General features: G+C 39.6%; 1 protein-coding gene across 2 annotated transcripts; it reads right to left on the reverse strand.

Annotated features, from left to right (window-relative positions):
• Positions 1 to 2,187: 2,187 nt before the first annotated feature.
• On the reverse strand, positions 2,188 to 18,033 carry ADNP2 (ADNP homeobox 2). Of its 2 annotated transcripts, none has more exons than XM_027675991.1 (4): positions 17,858 to 18,033; positions 16,093 to 16,212; positions 11,527 to 11,616; positions 2,188 to 7,610 (listed from the first exon to the last, which is right to left on the reverse strand). In XM_027675991.1, exons 2-4 carry the CDS (start codon positions 16,198 to 16,200, stop codon positions 4,623 to 4,625), a joined length of 3,186 nt encoding a protein of 1,061 aa, XP_027531792.1. In that variant the 5' UTR covers positions 16,201 to 16,212; positions 17,858 to 18,033; the 3' UTR covers positions 2,188 to 4,622. The 2 variants fall into 2 exon arrangements, with proteins under 2 accessions (XP_027531792.1, XP_027531791.1); XM_027675990.1 differs by having other exon boundaries at positions 17,854 to 18,033.
• Between the last annotated feature and the right edge of the window lie 357 nt (positions 18,034 to 18,390).

The raw sequence follows: 18,390 nt of genomic DNA on the forward strand, positions 1-18,390 counted from the left end.
GCGTGTTCCTGATACCTTCTCACTCACACAAGGCAGTACTGTAGGCGCGCACACACCACAGATGCCCCCTCTAACTCAGTATGTTAAACTGGACAAATGCAAAGTAAAAAGAACTACATAAAACATGTTTTGGGATCTGCTACCCAAGTAAAAAAGATAAATGGTCACAGCTGTAGTCTGCTTGTCAGACCTGAACAGACAAAATGAGATACATAGGGACTAAAGCAAGGTGTTAAGACTTCAAATGCAGCACCACAAAATTCTGATTCGTAGAATCATAGAATCAGCCGGGTTGGAAAGGACCTCTGAGATCATCAAGTCCAACCCTTGATCCAACACCTGAGTACTGAAAATTCTATTTCATGGTCACTGTGCCCCAGATGGCCTCCGACCACCACAGCTCCCACCAGCCCCTCTCTGTGAACAGCAGGTCTAGCGGGGCCCCATCCCTGGTAGGCTCATTTACCAGCTGGAGCAGGAAATTATCCTCTATACGCTCTAGGAATCTCCCACACTGCCTCTTCTCCGCTGTGTGGAGTTCCCAGCAGACACCCGGCAGGTTAAAGTCACCCACAAGAACAAGGGCTGGCAATTTTGAGACATCCGCCAGCTGCTTGTAGAATAATTCATCACCCTCATCATCCTGATTGGGTGGTCTGTAACAGACTCCCACCAGGATGTCAGCCTTGTTGGCCTTCCCCTTGATTCTGATCCACTGTATTGTTACTGACTTCAAGTTCTACAGAGTCAAGAGACTCTCTAACATACAGAGCCACCCCTCCACCTCTCCTACCTTGCCTGTCCCTTCTGAAGAGCTTGTAGCCATCCATGGCAACACTCCAGTCATATGAGTCATCCCATCACGTCTCTGTGATGGTGACTACATCATAGTTCATGAATACCCTCAATTTATCCTTTTCACATACATTTTGCAGAGGAATGAGTGAAAATTCGCCTGAACTTTAAAAAATGCCATGAATAATTTTCATTAAGCTTTTTTTGGTCTCTTTTTTTTTCTCTTGCTATTAGATTGCAACTTTTTCCTCCATGTATCTGTACTTAGCAAGTATCAAGTACTTTGCTACTTATCAAATATCTTTCCTACAAAAGCATATCTAGGGTCAAATCTGACAAATCAAGCTGCAGTAGACTTAATACTTTTATAGATACTTTTGTTGAGAATTGCACACCCAAAATTATAGCCAACACCTATCTAAATAAGCCCCTGAGCTTTCTTGAACTTTAAGCACTGAAGGGGAAAAATGCATGCAATGCATGCAATGGTGAAGGTAGGCACACTCTACACAAGCACACAATATAGAAAACCAATCACAAAGGTGTTTTGGTTACTGGCCCCTTCCAAAACAACAGTTTACCAAACAATATTAACTTAACTCCCAGCACACAGGCATATACAGAAGAAACATGACCAAGTCACATTATAATAATAAACCTTCCTACTACATATTGAAATAATAGGTCATCACGCTATTTCACAAGGACAAAACTCATGCCACAACAAAATATTTCTCAGACATGGACAACTCTCCAGACATTTCACAAGCAGAATACACATAGGTGTATTTGGTGTTCTTTCAGTCGCATAAGGAACTACTTGCTACAATCATCCTGCAAACCAATCAGTATTCTTCCCAACTGGGCTTCTTTTACAGTGTACCAGAGAGCTTCATCCATATGCTTCAAGGGCTTGTATTCGCAAAGTCTGTTGCAGAGGGCAGCTCCTTTGTTTTCCATTCCCAACAGCACATCCCAGAAATTTTGAGGCCCTGTGCTTAGAAAAGTGCCAGAGAGGTATCCACCACACTGCCAATGTGGAGCCCCAGACAGCGGCAACAGTATCTTCCCAGAGTAACACTTTCTAACCAAATTACTTCACACATGAGAAGCCTACAGCCTAATTTAGTTAAATCACTGCTTTTTATCTTGACTGATTTCAAGCTCCTTGGCTTTCCTGAAAACGTGATCACACTGTGTTCTCAGTCACCATTTTCAAAATTCATGTTTTTTCTTTATTTCTACAGTACTCACTCAATGAGAGCAGGAGCATTTAGTGATAGCAAATTAGTACCAAGATTTAAGAGAATCAGTCTCTAGGAAAATATGCAGCTATCAGGATATGACATAATAAAAGATACTACTATCGTGCACTCAGGTTTAAGTTCTAGGTCTTACTTTCCTTTTGTCTCTTTTAACAGCCTTTTGCACAAAAGAAATGTTCACATTAAGTTCTCTGAATGTATTAAAAGGGGGACGGGAGAGGACAGGTAATCATTTGCACACATACCTAAGAGAAAGTTAGAAATCTGGTTTATTTAAAACTGTGAAATCAAAGTACAATAAATAAAATGCTTAACATCAATACTGGATACTATGTAGAAAAACTCGGGTAAGACTCGACTGTTCCCTTGGTGCCTCGAGCATGGATGAACCCTGAAATCCATGAACCCCAGCTAGAATCTTTCATCATTCATGGTAAGCCTTCCCCAGACGCACGCTGCCAAATTCCTCCATTGCAGTTTCACCAACACCAGCAGAACTACCCCAAAGATGACGGGGCTCACAGGACCGAGGCTATAAGAGTGAGAATGAGTGCCTACATTTCAGAACTTCTAGGGAGCATCTCTCTTCCTCACTCAAAGCCCTTTGGAAAGTTTCATGAACTGTGCTATGGTCAAATATAATTTTTTAAATGTTTTTAATGAGCTATTATTAGACTGTAAGAACACACTGTTTCTTAATGACTGTCAGTTCTTGAGGTGGGGCGTGCAGATGATCCCATTAATGGTCCTTATACTTGTTTAACCCTGCTATTAAAGCACTACATTTTTCCAAACAGCAGATCCTCTCTAAGTAACCGTATGTTACAAACACATTAAAACTCTCTGAATGAATCGATATGAAAATATTAAGATTTTATCCAAAATATAATTCCAAACAGTTTATAGAACCTCAGGGAGAAAGTTCTGCTAAAAATGTCACGCCTGTTCAAAAACAGCAGTAAAAACATTCTGCATCTGCTTTAAAAACTATTGCACTAGGCAAAAGTATGATTACTACTTTAAAAAATAGAAATAAGCTTGGGCATATCACCCTTTCCTTGTAACAAACACTGGCACCAAGTGAATTCTTCTATTTTCTTCTGAGAAAGAAGGGTGGGGAGAGGGGGATGAAGAGGAGGAAGAAAAAATAATTCATCTTACAGGTCATTTATTACATAACTGGCTGTTAATTAAGATTGGAGGCACTCTTTGACAAGCCAGATGAAAACAAGCATATCCAGAAAGAAAGGACAGTACTCGACAAGGCCTCAATGTGGCCACCATTTCATGCTTCAACTCAAGTGAACCTTCCCAACAGCTTTTCTGTGATCTGTAACAGGGACGTTCCTTCACATTGAAGATAAGTCTGTTTCAGTTTTATACTATTCCGATGCTCTCTACAGGCTAATAAAAAACAACCACTACATGAGCATCATTGGTTCAGGTACTCGACAGTTTAAAGTCTTGATGCTACCAATTAATCCAGTTTCAGTCTGTACAATGTCTCATCCAAAGGACTTCAAGCCAGGGATCTAATTTGCTGGGGAAGAGGTTCTGCTCAGTTCCTACCTCATAAAACAGCAATTTAAAATAAAAGTCAGATTTTTCACCGAATTTTGGTGATATTTGGATAGGGTTTCTACAGGTAAGTGGTGTGCACAGAAGTCATATACTCCATGTATCAAAGCAACCTGACACTCTCCAAAGCAGCTTTTCTTTTTGAAAAAGAAAATAAAACAAATGCTGCTACCAAGCCTAGAACAATAGGTATTTAAGCAACCAGGCTTCAACACCAGTAAAAAGAGTAAACATTTCTTGTTAGCAAGATCTTTTTAACAGATAATAACCATTTTAAGTCAGTTCATTATAACACTTTAATAGGCACCTGCAAGCCCCTCAGTCCTCATGATGTTAATACTCGGAAGAAACTACAAGTCACTAGACTTAAATGGCACAGGCATTTTGATTGAGGAGAAAAAAAAAAGAAAAAAAGATTGCCATTGCTACCAGTGGATTGGGAATTTGAAGGGGCAATGAATGTAAAGGCCGCAATCACTTTTTCAGAATCAGGAGAACGTAAAAACACAAATAATCACATACATGTTTTTCACATAGTTTACCTCGGTATTTTAACCAACATTACACATTTTATTATTGAGAGAAGATGACAACATTGCAGAAAAATAAAATTTGTTTTTAACAGGACAAGTGTTTTACATAGTGGTATAAAAAGTGTAAGGGGAGCCTGAAGGGGAAGAAAGGGAAATGAAGTGGAACAAAAAAAATTCACAAGAAAAACCCCAAAAAACAAACCCCACAACACTACTCCAGAAAAAGTAAAATGCTAAAACAAATTCCAGATGTGTACGTCTGAAGGTTTTAGCTTTTTCAAATACACAACTACGTGTGCCTTTCACAATAACAGTCACAACTGAACGATACTTTTTGTACTACTGCACCCTTCAACAGGCCAGTCTGCAAGTTAAAACAAATAATATAATAAACTGCTAAACTGGTAAGTATGCAATTATGGATTGCTTTTAGCTGTTAGAAAAAGCTTGTTTATGTATCTAATGGTTCATCATTTAATGGTTCATCATTGAAAATCAAACTGTGCTTTACAGTTTTTAGTTCAGACATACTGAAACCCAGTAGCACAGATGGCTGGAGATTTTTTATCGCCTTCAAGCATTTATTCCTCATTTTTCCAAAGAATGATGCAACATCAATTTTCCACGCATATAGCAGCAAGGAAAGTAATTCCACCTCTTTTTTAGAAGGATACGGCCTCTTGTGAAAATAGTCTAACAAGAACTGTTTTTGCGCCTCATATGAATTGTGATCATACTGATTAGGATCTACCGCCAGAAAGCGAAGATCCTCACTAGAAGGAAGCTTCCTCACCTCAGTCCTAATCTTTTGTCGTTTGAAAGGCACTACCCCTGAATTCACTTCTTTCTCTGGAGACAGAGCTATGCCAGCACTTAAGCTCAGAGGCTGTTGTTCCTTATTCCTTTGGTCTTCTGCAACAAAGCAGGAATCCGACTGCCTTCTTTTCAGTATCACAGAAACGTGCTTTTCACCATTCACAAACAGCAGCTCTTTCCTCTCGGTACGCTCAAGCTGCATCTTCAGGCTTGAGTTGGTGTCTTTGTCTTTGGGAGCACTTCTACAGCGGAGCAAATGTACAGCGATAGCCGTTAAAGTCATATTTCCAGTGTACACACCACAACAGTGGATGCACTTGAAAGCAGGAGACTTTAAAATTGTATGTACAGTTGGCATTATATGATGCCTCTCTTTCAAATGCTTTTCATAGGTTTCTTTACCAGCAAACGTACCTAAGCAAAAGGGACAGGTAAACATTTTTCTGGTGCATCTCCTATTCACTTCTGCTGTCTGAGGTTTCACTTTGATGTAAACAGGGACAAGAATCGTTGAAGTTATTCCAACAAGAACTGCCAAATGTACTTCTTTTTCACCCATGTCTTCATTTGGTAACACTGTATTGAAATCAAAGTGTGGAAACACCAAGCCACCCTGAGCATCGTAAACCAGTTGAAATCCTCTGTTGCTGTAATTCGCATGCAATTGCTTTCTGCCATTGTGTCTGGTTTTGTTGTGCTCCACGAGGCTTTTTAAGTCATAGAAAGTACCTGTGCAAAACAAGCAAGATAAGCCATGCATGAAGAGATGTTTCATGAGCTCTTCCTCACAGAGAAAACATTTACAGGCGCAACACCTGATCGCCGTTTGTGTCATCCTTAGAAAGGGTGCGCAAGCTGCAAGTTTGTCAGGTTCCGGGATTTCTACTTTTACTTCGCGTGGTTTGTGGGCCACCTCCATGTGCACCTCGTAGACATTTGATGGGAAAAGCTCATTGCAAACAGGGCAAGTCTTCCACTGCTTGGCCTGTCTGATAGCCTGGCTTGTTTCAGGACCGGGAGGGGACGCCTGTAAGGACACATTCTCAGAGGTCAGAACCATGGGAGGAGAGGGTGCGCTGGCTGGAGACTGGGACAGCTGAGCCACCGACCCAGACTGCATGAGCTGGATGGGCACCTGCGGGGGTGCAACAGTTGCTACTCCACCACCGGGAGGTACCGGCAAAGTAACTGAAACTGGGGACAGTGTGTACGTAGGTATACCATTAACCTGCTTTCCAGTGGGAATCAACTGCCTCAGTATAGAGCCTGCAGTCAAAAAAGTTGCATTTTGAGAAACAGGAGGTTGAACTGGCTGATTTACTGGGATAACTGCTGGGGCAACAGGTTGGTTAAGCTGAAGAAACCCAGGTCCAACGGGCTGTCTGACAGGAACCACACCAGAAGCAACAGGCTGGTTAAGTTGGAGAACACCTGACCCAACTGTCTGCGCCACAGGAAAGACTCTGGGATCAATGGGTCTATTCATGTTCCCAAGCGACTGGTTGACAGAGAGAACTCCTGGAGGAACTGGTTGATTCACTGGGAGGACTCCTGGTACAACTGGTCGATTCACAGGGCCGACAGGCTGAGTAATAGGTAGTGTTCCAGCTGGAACCGGACCATTTATAGTACCAATGGGTTGATTAACAGGAAAGAGCCCAGGCCTGACAGGCTGATTAAGAGGAAGAACTGCAGGGGCCACAGTTCTATTTATGGTCCCAACAGAATGATTAAGAGGGAGCCCATGAGAAACAATGATAGGCTGGGAAGGAGATGGCTGAATACTAATGTTCTGACCTACAGGAGGATTGCTGGGTACAAGAGCAACGTGTGATGGCGTAACGACGGGAGCTGAAGTTGTATGTGGAAGGCTACCAGAGGCACTTGGAACAGTCAGTGATCCAACTGTGTTTTGAACTGCTTTTGGCTGCACTGCACTCTGGTTTTGATTATTCTGTGGAAATGAAAGCTGGATGCAAGCTGGAGCTGTGACAGAACCTGTTGGGACAACGGCAGGCCCTGCAGATGGAGCAGCCACTGTCACACCTTGGAGAGGCTTTGGAGCAATAGACATTTTTTTCACTAGTCCAGGTTTCTTAATATGTTCTGAAATCAGAGACCGAAGTTTGTTCTCTAGGTCTCGGTGTGTTTCAGCTGTCAAGACATGATACATTAAAGAATCTGGGCTGTTTGCAGAAGCATTACACTTTCTACAGTAGTACTCAACTGAATTTGCTGTACTGTCATCAGGTTTCTCACCAAAATATATACTTACTAAGTTTTCAAAATGGTTCATCAGCACGTGCTTCTTCATATTGTAATATAAGGTGTCTGTGAACTGACATTTTAGACACGTGAAGTTTATGATGTCAGTCCTAAATTGTTTCATGCCATCCAAAATGCTGACTGTATAGTTCTGTATTCTTTTATTAGATGAATGAAACATCCGGATGTGTTTTCCTACTACTTTGGGATGAGAAGAAAACGCACATTTTGGGCAAGAAACCACCATCTCTTGGTCCATTTCATCCTCATGGTAACGATGCAAGTGATTCTTGAATGAAGTAAGCAATTTTGATGAGAACTTGCATAAGCTACAGCAGTACGGCTTTGTTCTGTATCTCTGCAAACAAAACAAAAACAACCACTTAGAAACTGCCAGTTCCTACATTGCTGTTATCTCTTTAAAACTAAGTCTGCACCATCACTTGTCAAATATGCCTTCACTGGACATATAGCATGTATCTTCTCAGTTTCTTCTGTTTTTGAAAAGCAGATTTAAAGATTACATACTTAAAGAGAGAAACATCTGTGCCCTCTTTGCTTCATTATAATTTATTGAGAAGCCTTAAGTGAGTTCATTTCTACCCCAGTTCAAAAGAAGTAATTCTGAAGCCTGTTTTTAAAGATGGGAATCACAGAACAAGCTAAGAAGAATTTGAATGCCACTATACACAGGAGATTAAGCCTTAGCAATTAGGAATAGCAGCCCTTTTGATATGACACTTTTAAAGCTTTATTTAGTTTAGGGCCAGCTCCTATCTACTAGAGAAAGAGAGAGAAGAGAGAACAGGCAGGATCCTTCTTCTGTATTTCATTAGCCTACTCTTCCCTGAAAACTTTTCAGAAGTACCTTCCCAGCAAAGCCACAAACAAGTAATTTTTTAAGAACATTCTTTTGGAGCTAAAATAATAATAGAAAGGAATAAAACCCCCTTTTACGAAAAAGCAGCAATGTCCTCTTTGTATTGTCTCATACCAACTGGACATCCCATCATAGTAATTTTTTTCAGAAATTTCCTCTAGCACACTCAGTATAGAGCCTACAGATTCTTCTCAGGAAAGTATTTTAACTGTATAAGAATATACCTAACTATCTTCCACTAAGCAGTGGTTTGGTCCCTCAGTTATATGTCACATGATAGCACGACTTTTTGTATCCCTGTGAACATTATTTGCTCTTTCTGAAAAACTGCTACCCTGTCAACCATTTTTTCTGATCACTTCCTAGGAAGTTAACTCTGGCTTCTGCCAAAAACTACAGAATCACAGTAACATCCATGTGACAAATGTGCCCCCTCAGACATCTAGGGGAATTTCTCTGTTCCCTCTATGTGTGTTCTTCAGCTCATTGATTTATGCCCCTTATGAACCCAAAGGGAACAAGTTGTGCTGCCAGTACAGCATCCAGCCTAGTTAGATCACCCACATACATCTCACTGACACATTATGAAGAACGGTAGTGAAATATGTGCAGGGTTTGTTTTTTTGTCATTTCATATAGCCATGGAGGTTATAGCCAGTCATCTACAGATAACAGATAGCCATCTACTAGAGCAGTACTAGAAGAATGACCTGATGCTAACCAAAATCTAAGCTCCAAATGCAAGGGACGGGGTCAGATAATGCCACTGGCTGGCTAAGGCTGTTGAAGAAGTACACTGCTAAGGTATCACTGAATTATCTTCTATTTATACTCTTTTGGTGTCTAATCCCAGCTGCTAGTAAACAGCAACAGAGAAAATTAGAAGACGCATCAATCTTTCTTTTAAAGTATATTGCCTAGAGAAAGGCCACTGACACTACTGAACTAATGAAGCATAAAGAACATCATTAAAAGATGCACCTTACTTCTGAAGGAGTTAGGTGACAAAGAGAGGTGACTGCTTATTTTAATTGGTTGTCCAAGGCTTAGAAAAGCTTATATGTTTTAAAATATTGGGCCTCTTGACTCCTTAGTTCCATCCCCCACCCCATTTCTGGTTTGGGTCTTTTTGTCCTGATAAACTAGTACCAGTGTCAGTGTGTCTTCCTGCAAAGTCTGAACAATTGCTGTTAGATGCAGTGAGAACACTCTACAGGTAAGTGGTCCAACTGCTGAATTAATTTGCTGTTCTGTAGCAATGATGTTCAAACAAGTATTGAACAGCCTCAGTGCCTGCATACTGATAAGTCTAGGGAAATATGTTCCATGTCTTCTTAGTTCATTCCGTTTTTTTTGATGGAGGTAAAAATTATGAGACTTCAGCAAAAGAACAAAAAAAGACATCTTAGAAATAATTTTGCCAGCATGTTCTCCTTGCATACTCATGTGATCTGCTTTTTATGTTCACAAGTGCTAATGCAGTCTACCAGTCCATCCCAGTTTTATAGAAAATTTGACAAAATAAGAATTTTAAGCCCCTCAGGAAAAACAAAGCATATTAGAGATTGACTGATACAACCCTCAACTGTACAAAATGGAATCCAAAAAAAGGCTTATTAGAGATATTGAGGAAAACTTGATTAGTCCTACTCCAAAGAACATACCCCAGCACATAGTAACTCTTTCCGTTGTGTAGTCTCACATTCCCCACAACCTAGAGACATGCAAAAAGAACAGCCTCCAAAAACTGAAGTTCTTCCTGAACTGTTAATGTCTCCCTAAAAACAGTACTAACGCTGGAAACCACCAACTTCATTTAAATAGGTATCTTTTCCAGCCTACTGAATTTCCAGTGTAGCTCAAACAACTTATTTTTCCCTTATGGCAACAACTTTGGAACAGAACATCCTGAAGGACCACTTCTTCTCTCTAAAGTCTAGGCAACATGATATGTGAATGATATATATCAAAGAACCATGATTGTCTAAAGAAAATGGATAGAAACAAGTTTAGTAACCAAAAGAGACTGCTTGGCAAATCTGCTCCACAGCAACATATCACCAACTCTGCACTGAATTTCATCAGATCAGATTCCAATCTTGTTTTTTGGACAGATACAGACACAGTTGGTCATGCTGACTAGCTGAGTCAGGACACATATTTCTCCCTTCTGGTAAGCGATCAGGTCTCTCTGCCTTGTCTCCCACCAGACAATAGGGAGGAAAGAAGACTCCCTCTCTAGTGCACATTTCCATTTTCACTGAAATCATTTTGCCTAAAGCACTGGTGAAGGAAGGTAAGCTTCACTCAGTCTATCTTCATCCTACTCTTCCCTATTTCATGTCTGGGGAGGAAGGGGAACCTCCCTTGCTCATCTAACACAGATCTTCCAACACTGAACTTCTTTCTTTAGTCAGAAGGTAGAGGAAAAGGCAAAAGAGACAAAATCAATGAGACCAGAGCTCAGATAACATGCTGGATGGGGTTAGCAGACCTGATAACAGAAGATGTTTTTCATGCGCATAAAGAAGAAATAAAAAAGGGGAGGGAAAAAGAGAAACCATCATAACAATTAATGGGATTTATTCTATTCACCTAAACTAAAGGTAGTCTTTACTGGAGGTAACTGTAAGCCTTATCTGAAGTGGCACTAAGAGGCTAGACACAATGTGTCCCTAGTCAAACAAACGTCACATTTGACTCTTTCATCCACAAAGTCATGTGAACAGATCAACCTCTAGTCTTAAATGTGTGAACGCAACTTCAGGAAGGGAGAAATAGGAGACAAAGCAGACAAGGGTCCTGATGGGTGGAAGGGATCACTTTCTACTTAATGACAGCTTGGCTAAGACTGAGCGGCTTTGTTTGCTCAGCCTGTGTGCTGGGGGCTGCAACTATTCCGCTTGGAAGCCTTAGTGTAAAGGTAGATGTTTTAAAAGCTGTTTCGCATACACAAATCTAACTGGAAATAGTCTTCCACTGCCACCCCATGCCAAGCCATCAATGACAATTTCAGCTTAATCCACTTGCATCTATGCAATCTCATTTTCACCCTTCCAATGAAACAAGAGCCATGTTGTACACAAGAACATGTTAACACTACACATCAAATTAGGCTAAAAAAGCAGAGCATTAGTGTGACATCTTAAATGCTGATGCTCAAGGTTATAACCTTAAAAACAGCAAATGACATGTAGTCCTTATAACCAGACACATAACAGGGAAAAACACAGGGAAATGTAAGATTATTCCCTGACTAATAGCACTTAGAAAAAAAACTTTAAAGCTACTTTTTTACCATAAAAAAGCTGTATTCCAATTTCTGAAAATTACAAAATTCAGCAACTCCACATACATGTCTACCCAGAATTTCTAACACAAATTTTATACATACCTTCCTTTTACCCACAGGTTCCCAAGGAGAGACATCGCTCCACGAAGTGTTACAAAAGTAGCTTTCACCTGCATCAAAACTTTGAAGATTCTAAAAGAAAAATGAAAACAAAGAAATAATCTGCTTTTGCAGTCTGTTTTAAATATAAAGAAATTCTCAATAGAAAACAAGGAAAAATAAAAAAGGAAAACCCACATAAAGAGAGAATGACTCAGAAATCCATACAGTATTCAGATATAGGTCCCAAAACTCAGTTAAAAAGAAATTACTTCTTTGACCACTCTTTGATTTATTTTACCTCAAATATTTGTTCATATGTCTGGCTGGTAATAGAGCAGGAATTCTGAACATTTCATAGTTACTGAAAATAATATAGGGAGTGAAAATATTTACACTTTAATTCCATTGTTTCCAGCCAAGTTCACAGTGAACACTGAAATATATTTTCCCCCTCTACTTTCCTCCACCTACATCTGTAATACTTCACTGCTTACTTCCATTTATTAACTTACCACTATGCTTTACTTTGCAACAGAATTTAGTATTAAATCTTCATAGCATTGCTACACTTCTTTTGAAAAACAAAAGACATTCACAGAAGCTTGTTTCCAAGAGCTGCAGTACTTTTCCTCAAGCTGTAAAAGCAACAATATTATCATGTCTGGAACACTTGTGTCAAGCGAAGCAACTTTCCTTACAGCTTTCTTCTAATCAATGCCATCAGAGCAGTTTATGTTCCTCAAGCCAAAGCCAGCTATTATCCTAAAAATCCTAAAGTTCATCTTCAGTTTTCTAAGGTCCGCACATATGCAAACACAAACTTAATTAAAAAAAAAAAAAAAAACAAAACCCACACACCAAACTGGATTCCTGTTTCCTAGGCATTTCTGAGGACCCTAGGCTAGCTCCAACAACAGACCAGAGGGCCTTAGATGAACCACAGGCTACAAATCCAGGCTTTACCCACAGAAAACCAGCATCGCTTCGTCCCTCACATTCTCCTTCCCTTTCACAAACCACTCTTCACTCAAAACTCTGCAGATACCTAGAGAGAACCAGATGTTTTCAATTCTGCACCAAACACCACTGGAACAGCAGAAGCAGATAATAAATACCATTTAAGTTCAGATCACCTGACAAGAGGAGTGGAATCCATAAACCTAATAGTTCGTGGTAAGAAAAAAACCCACACAGTATTTATGTGAAATTTAGCATCAGCAGAGGATATACCAAGCAACAAAGAGAAAAAAAGCCTCTAGCAATCAATAAAATACAGAATCCTACTTCATGCAGGCTCTGTTTGCACTAGGCTCCTGTCCTTGCAAATGTGAGTATTCCTTTGTGTTTAACAAATTACAGCAAGACAGAACATCATGCCAGTGATAATTTGATTTAAATTACATTATCCGAGAATTTAGAAAAATGTAGCTGAGTTTGCAATAAGCTTTCTAGCTTTTTCAACAGTCAAGTTTGCTGGGGCAATAATAAACAAATCCGTTTCCATCTAATCAACACCTAGACACTGAATGAGTCATCTATTTGCCCTTCAGCCAAACCTTATAAAAAAAACCAGAAACACCTTAGAAAGAACTCTTGCATGGAACAAGGAGTAATCCCAGAACTTCAGAGAACTATGTTTGATAGAGAAAATGAAGAGACTTGAGATTTACTAAGAATTCTTCAGCCAAATATGCTGGAGCAAATTACACACTGCTAAAAAAAGTTTTCTTAAAGTTTATGGCTTATCCAAAAAATGTTCTGCTTCTGGTTTGAGGCTCCTAGACTTAAACACCACATTCCCACAAGCCAAATGTGTGTGATAATACACATCTAGATAATTTTGCTGCAACAGCTATACCTTACAGAGAAATATTTACTGACAAATGTAACCATTCTTATCAATACAATCAGTCAAAGGTGCAAATGTCTATTGTGAACACTTGGTTTAAACAGAGGTCTGCTAACTTGTTATGCCCTTCCCACATTTCTCACTCTCTCACAGGAGGGGAGGAAAACAGATGGGAAAGGTAACAACCAGGGAACAAAATCCCCCAGAGAAGCCTGACTAATCCTGATGTATAGTGGGTATTTTTACATTAAAGAGAAAAATATTTTTAAACTAAGAACTGTTGTCTCTTCTGTATTAAAACCATCACTGTTTTCCAAAACAAAAAGATAAAGAGCTTATAGTTTAAATGAAGACACAGAATAGAATCACAAAATGGTTTGGGTTGGAAGGGACCTTACAGATCATCTAGTTCCAGTCCCCCTGCCATGGGCAGGGATGTCACTCACTGCACCAGGTTGCTCAGGGCCCCATCCAACCTGGCCTTGAATACTGCCAGGCACGGGGATCCACAACTTCTCTGGGCAACTTGTGCCAGTTACCTCACCACCCTCCAAGGAAAGAATTTCTTTCTAACATCTAATCTAAACCTACCCTCTCTCAATTTAAACTGTTGCTGCCCCTTGTCCTGTCACTATCTCCCCATATAAAAAGTCCCTTTCCTCCTTTTTACAAGACCTCTTTAGGTACTGGAAGGCTGCAATGAAGTTTCCCCAAAGCCTTCTCTTCCCGAGGCTGACCAACCCCAACTCTCTCAGCCTGTCTTTAAAGCAGAGGTGCTCCATCCCCCTGATCATCTTCTTGGCCCTAAAGATCACAATATGCTAGAGAAGCTAAAACAGTTTATTAAAGGAAAACCTCTGACATTACAATGTACTTGAACATACTACTTTGAGAATCAAACTAGTAATCTAGCAGAAAAGGCTCATGTTTTCTTCCCAGCAGCTAAAAACTCATTTGGTCTTTAAGCTACAAAGAGATACTAGTCATATGTGAAATTCCGTCACCTTCCTCACAAACTACTGTCCATTTTCATGCCTAATTAGAACAGTGTAAGACCAATTTTAAGACCAGATGAAAAGTCACATTTTATCATATAATTTCATACCATTTCCTAAATTGTCCAGCCTCCTCACAAGGAGCCCAAAACTCAATCTCAATATTTGAGAAAACAAACAAGCTTTAGCTACTTCTCACTAAATGGTCTTTAAAGTCCCTTCAAACACAGGTCATTCTATGATTCCTTTCTATTAAGACCTCACACACTCTATATTACCAAAAAAAATACCATCATCATATGAGCCAAGTACAAATCAAACTCTAGAAACCATTCTTCCTGCTGCTGAAGTTGTACCAAAACCAGCCCCAGATTACCTGGAAAAAAAAAATCCCTAAAATTATGAACTTGGTTGAGGGAGAATTATTTGCAAAAAACCCTAAGATGGTATTTTTTTGGCCCAAATCTCAGTGCTTTTTCCAAAACGGAAATGATTGCTGGCTTTCCCACCATCACCATTTATTAAAAATGAAGCAAAACCAATAAAAAGCACACTAATGCACACTACACCAACCCCCCCAAAAAACAATCAAATACAAAACACCTTATTCCTCATTCACCAATAAAGTCCATGCTGCAATCAAAGAGACTGGAAGCATTTTCATAGTAAAAACCTGGCACTATGAAAACATTTCTACTTCAGTCAAGACAGACTCAGGTTCTGAGTTAGAGGATTGATTACAAAACAATACATAACATAATAAAAACAGTAAGCAAATGAAAATTATTAGACATTACAATTTTCCCTGAGCTATTATGACATTTAGATACATCCAACATTGTTCAACTGCAATAACCAAGAATGTTCCAAAATCAGTTATGCATGTACAGGTTTTTTTCCAATCATTTGCTTACACAGTTTCAAAAAAAAACCACTACAAAAGACATAACAGCACCCCTACAGAGTATTAAACCTACTTTAGCTCCACCATACAGAAGCAATCTGAATTCTTGACTGTGGTCAAGGTGAAGTCATGAATAAACAGCCAAAAAAGACTATGCATCAGCTCACTGAAATATACTGCTTAATCACCAAGTTGCATTACTGTGTTTGCACTTTTCCTAGTATTAGGCTTGCCAATCTGCCGGTGTGCATTCCTCCTGATTGTTGCATAGAATTTTCTCCAGGAAGGGGCAGCAATGGTACTAGGTTCATCTTAATCTCCCTAGTACACTTGCATATACTTTTTAAGATGCAAAACCAAACTACAACTCAGTAAAACAGTTTTGGTATTTTTCCCTGGTCACAAAGTTTAAAGGCCTGCAACAAGATTACTGGGTTTAATTGCCAGGTTGTTTTCAGAAATGCCGACAATTTAAAAAAAAATGAAAAAAAGCTGCTGCATAGAACATAAATAACAGTTCCTTAGTCTGTGGTGTTTTTCTTGAAGCTGTACTGTTCCTTCTGTTTAAACATTACTAGCAGAGAATATGCAGCACCATCTATAACACATCCTGTTGAGAAATACATTTTCTTTCAATGCTACATACTAACACAAGAAATTCCTCCCTGGCATATGATCAGTCACTAATGAGTAATTCTTGAAGTAAGGACCCCCCCCTAAAGATCTATGGCAGAGTAACATCATATATACACTAGAAAGTGAAATATTTTTCAAGGGTTTACGTTTCAGATTGGTTTACGTTCTTTCAAATGCTTTACCTTCAACGATTCCCTGCAGCTGTCAAGCCCAAGATCCACAAGAATGTCCTTCACCTTTTTTCGAGCCTTCCTGACATTATCAAGATTTTGAACAGGAATTTGAAACATTTTGCACTTTTCCTGAGGAAAAAAAAGAACAACTCAAACACAAAAAAAGTGACAGAATAATTGAACACAGGCACTTGCATTTAACAGTGTTAAAACACAAACTAAAATCCAAACCAACATGGAATAGAATCAGCACTGCCCAGTCTACCATTAAACCATGTCCCTCATCACCACACCAATATGTCTTTTAAATACCTCAGGGATGGGGACTGAACCACTTCTCTGGGCAGCCCATTCCAGTGCTTGGAAACTCTTCCTGTGAAGAAGTTTTTCTGATTATCCAACCTAAACCTCCCCTGGTGCAAGTTGAAGCTGTTTCCTCTTATCTCTTGCTCCTTGGAAGAAGAGATAAGAGACCCTTTCCTGCCTACAACCTCCTTTCAGGTAGTTGTAGAGAGCAATGTTTCTCCTGAGTCTCCTTTTCTCTAGGCTGAACAAACCCAGCTCTATCAGCCATTCCTCACAGGACTTCTGCTCCAGACCCTTACCAACTTCATTATCCTTCTCTGGACATGTTACTGGACCTCAGTGTCTTTCTTCTAGTGAGGGGCCCAAAACTGAACACAGGATTCGAGGTGTGGCCTCACCAGTGCCAAGTACAGAGGGACAGTCTGGTCCTCCTGGCCACACTTTTTCTGATACAGGCCAAGACGCTATTTTTTAAATATGAAAACCCAGAATTCTTGAGCCAAAGAACTGGATGCATTAATATTTCCCAGTAGATCACTTGACTACTCTTAAAAGAAACAGCATCTGAATTTTTGAGGAAAAAAATTTTTTATATTTCTTCTATCTACACAAAATTCCAAGTTTTTCTTTCAGATCTCCTTGTATCTACATGGCAGGAATACTTGTTTTGTAGGGTTTTTGTAAAAGAACACGAACACCAGAATTTTATTATTTTCTATTCAGAAAATTACTATCATCTCACCCAGAAAGGAGAAATCCAACACCTTTCACCTTGAATGTTAGCATCAAGATGAGAAGTCTTTGATAAGTTGTCTTGCTGTCATGTAGGTACATGCTTAAAATATAATTACTAGTAAAATCTAGATTTCCTGTACAAGGTTGTAAAGTGATCAGGTATCCCATGGGCTTAGATTTAGAAGTATGTGCCTTTGTCAACTGTGTCAACTGCTTCCTAGATTACAGCAAAGTGCAATTTAGACTGAGATTTAAGAAACTAAAATGGGCACAGAATGCAAAAGAACTACCCTGCACTGAAAAAGGTCACTGGGAGCTTCTCAGGTATTTGGTTCTTAAATAGCTGGCAGAGGATCCAGGAGCACTTACACCACCTTAGTCCTTGTTTCTAAATAATTCATCCATCCAGGACAAGTCTGAACAAGAAAAAAAAATAAAGAAAATCCCCAAACAAGTCTCAAATGTCTTGAAAAGCTATACTTCACTACAAAAAGCAAGATCCCTGTCAACAGAAAATCTTTGCCTCAGATGACAAGACTTTCCTGTAAACAGCTGCAAAATCCCCTCATATATGATACCAGCTACAAATGAAATCTCAATAATCCCCCCCACAAAAACCCCATGAAAATTATTAAAAGGTTTTTACTCTGTATGTAACCCCCCCAAACCATAATTTATGTACAAAACATACAATTGAGGGAGTTTGTCATTAAAATTCAAACAACTCACATACTATCCTTCTCTTCTTCTCCCCCAAAAGGAAAGGTGTGTAGAGAGAAGTGGAGAGGGAACCCCATTGACAGATGCTAGTCTTGTTTTCTAATGTTTTTCATCAGCAAAAAGTCCAGAAGACATTCTGATACCGTTGGGGTGGGTGTAGAACAGGACCCTATAAAGAATGCAATAAATCAAGAGTAACTGATCTGGCATTCTATTAAAGTCCAAGGAATAAAAATAGGACACAAAATCATCTTTTTAAAGTGAAGTCCATTGGGAATTTGCTTAGTCTCTGGTCAAAGCTTTATGATCAGTCCCTCTGTGATAGAAGGTTATGCACATCAACCCCACAGTCCACTGCGGGTAACAACAGAGTTGGTTGGATGTCACCATGCTCAGATCAGCCAGAAGATGTGGTTCAATAAATTAGGCACCACTGAAAACCATTCCTCCATCTCAGTCCTTCAACTGATGCTACTGAAGAAGGTGAAGCAGATTTTTCTTGAGGCATGTCTAGCTCATAAAACAAAAACATTAGTCTACAAAGAT

Source organism: Neopelma chrysocephalum, unplaced genomic scaffold, assembly GCF_003984885.1.
Source record: "Neopelma chrysocephalum unplaced genomic scaffold, ASM398488v2 Primary Assembly neopelma1_26, whole genome shotgun sequence".
NCBI classification, from domain to species: domain Eukaryota; kingdom Metazoa; phylum Chordata; class Aves; order Passeriformes; family Pipridae; genus Neopelma; species Neopelma chrysocephalum.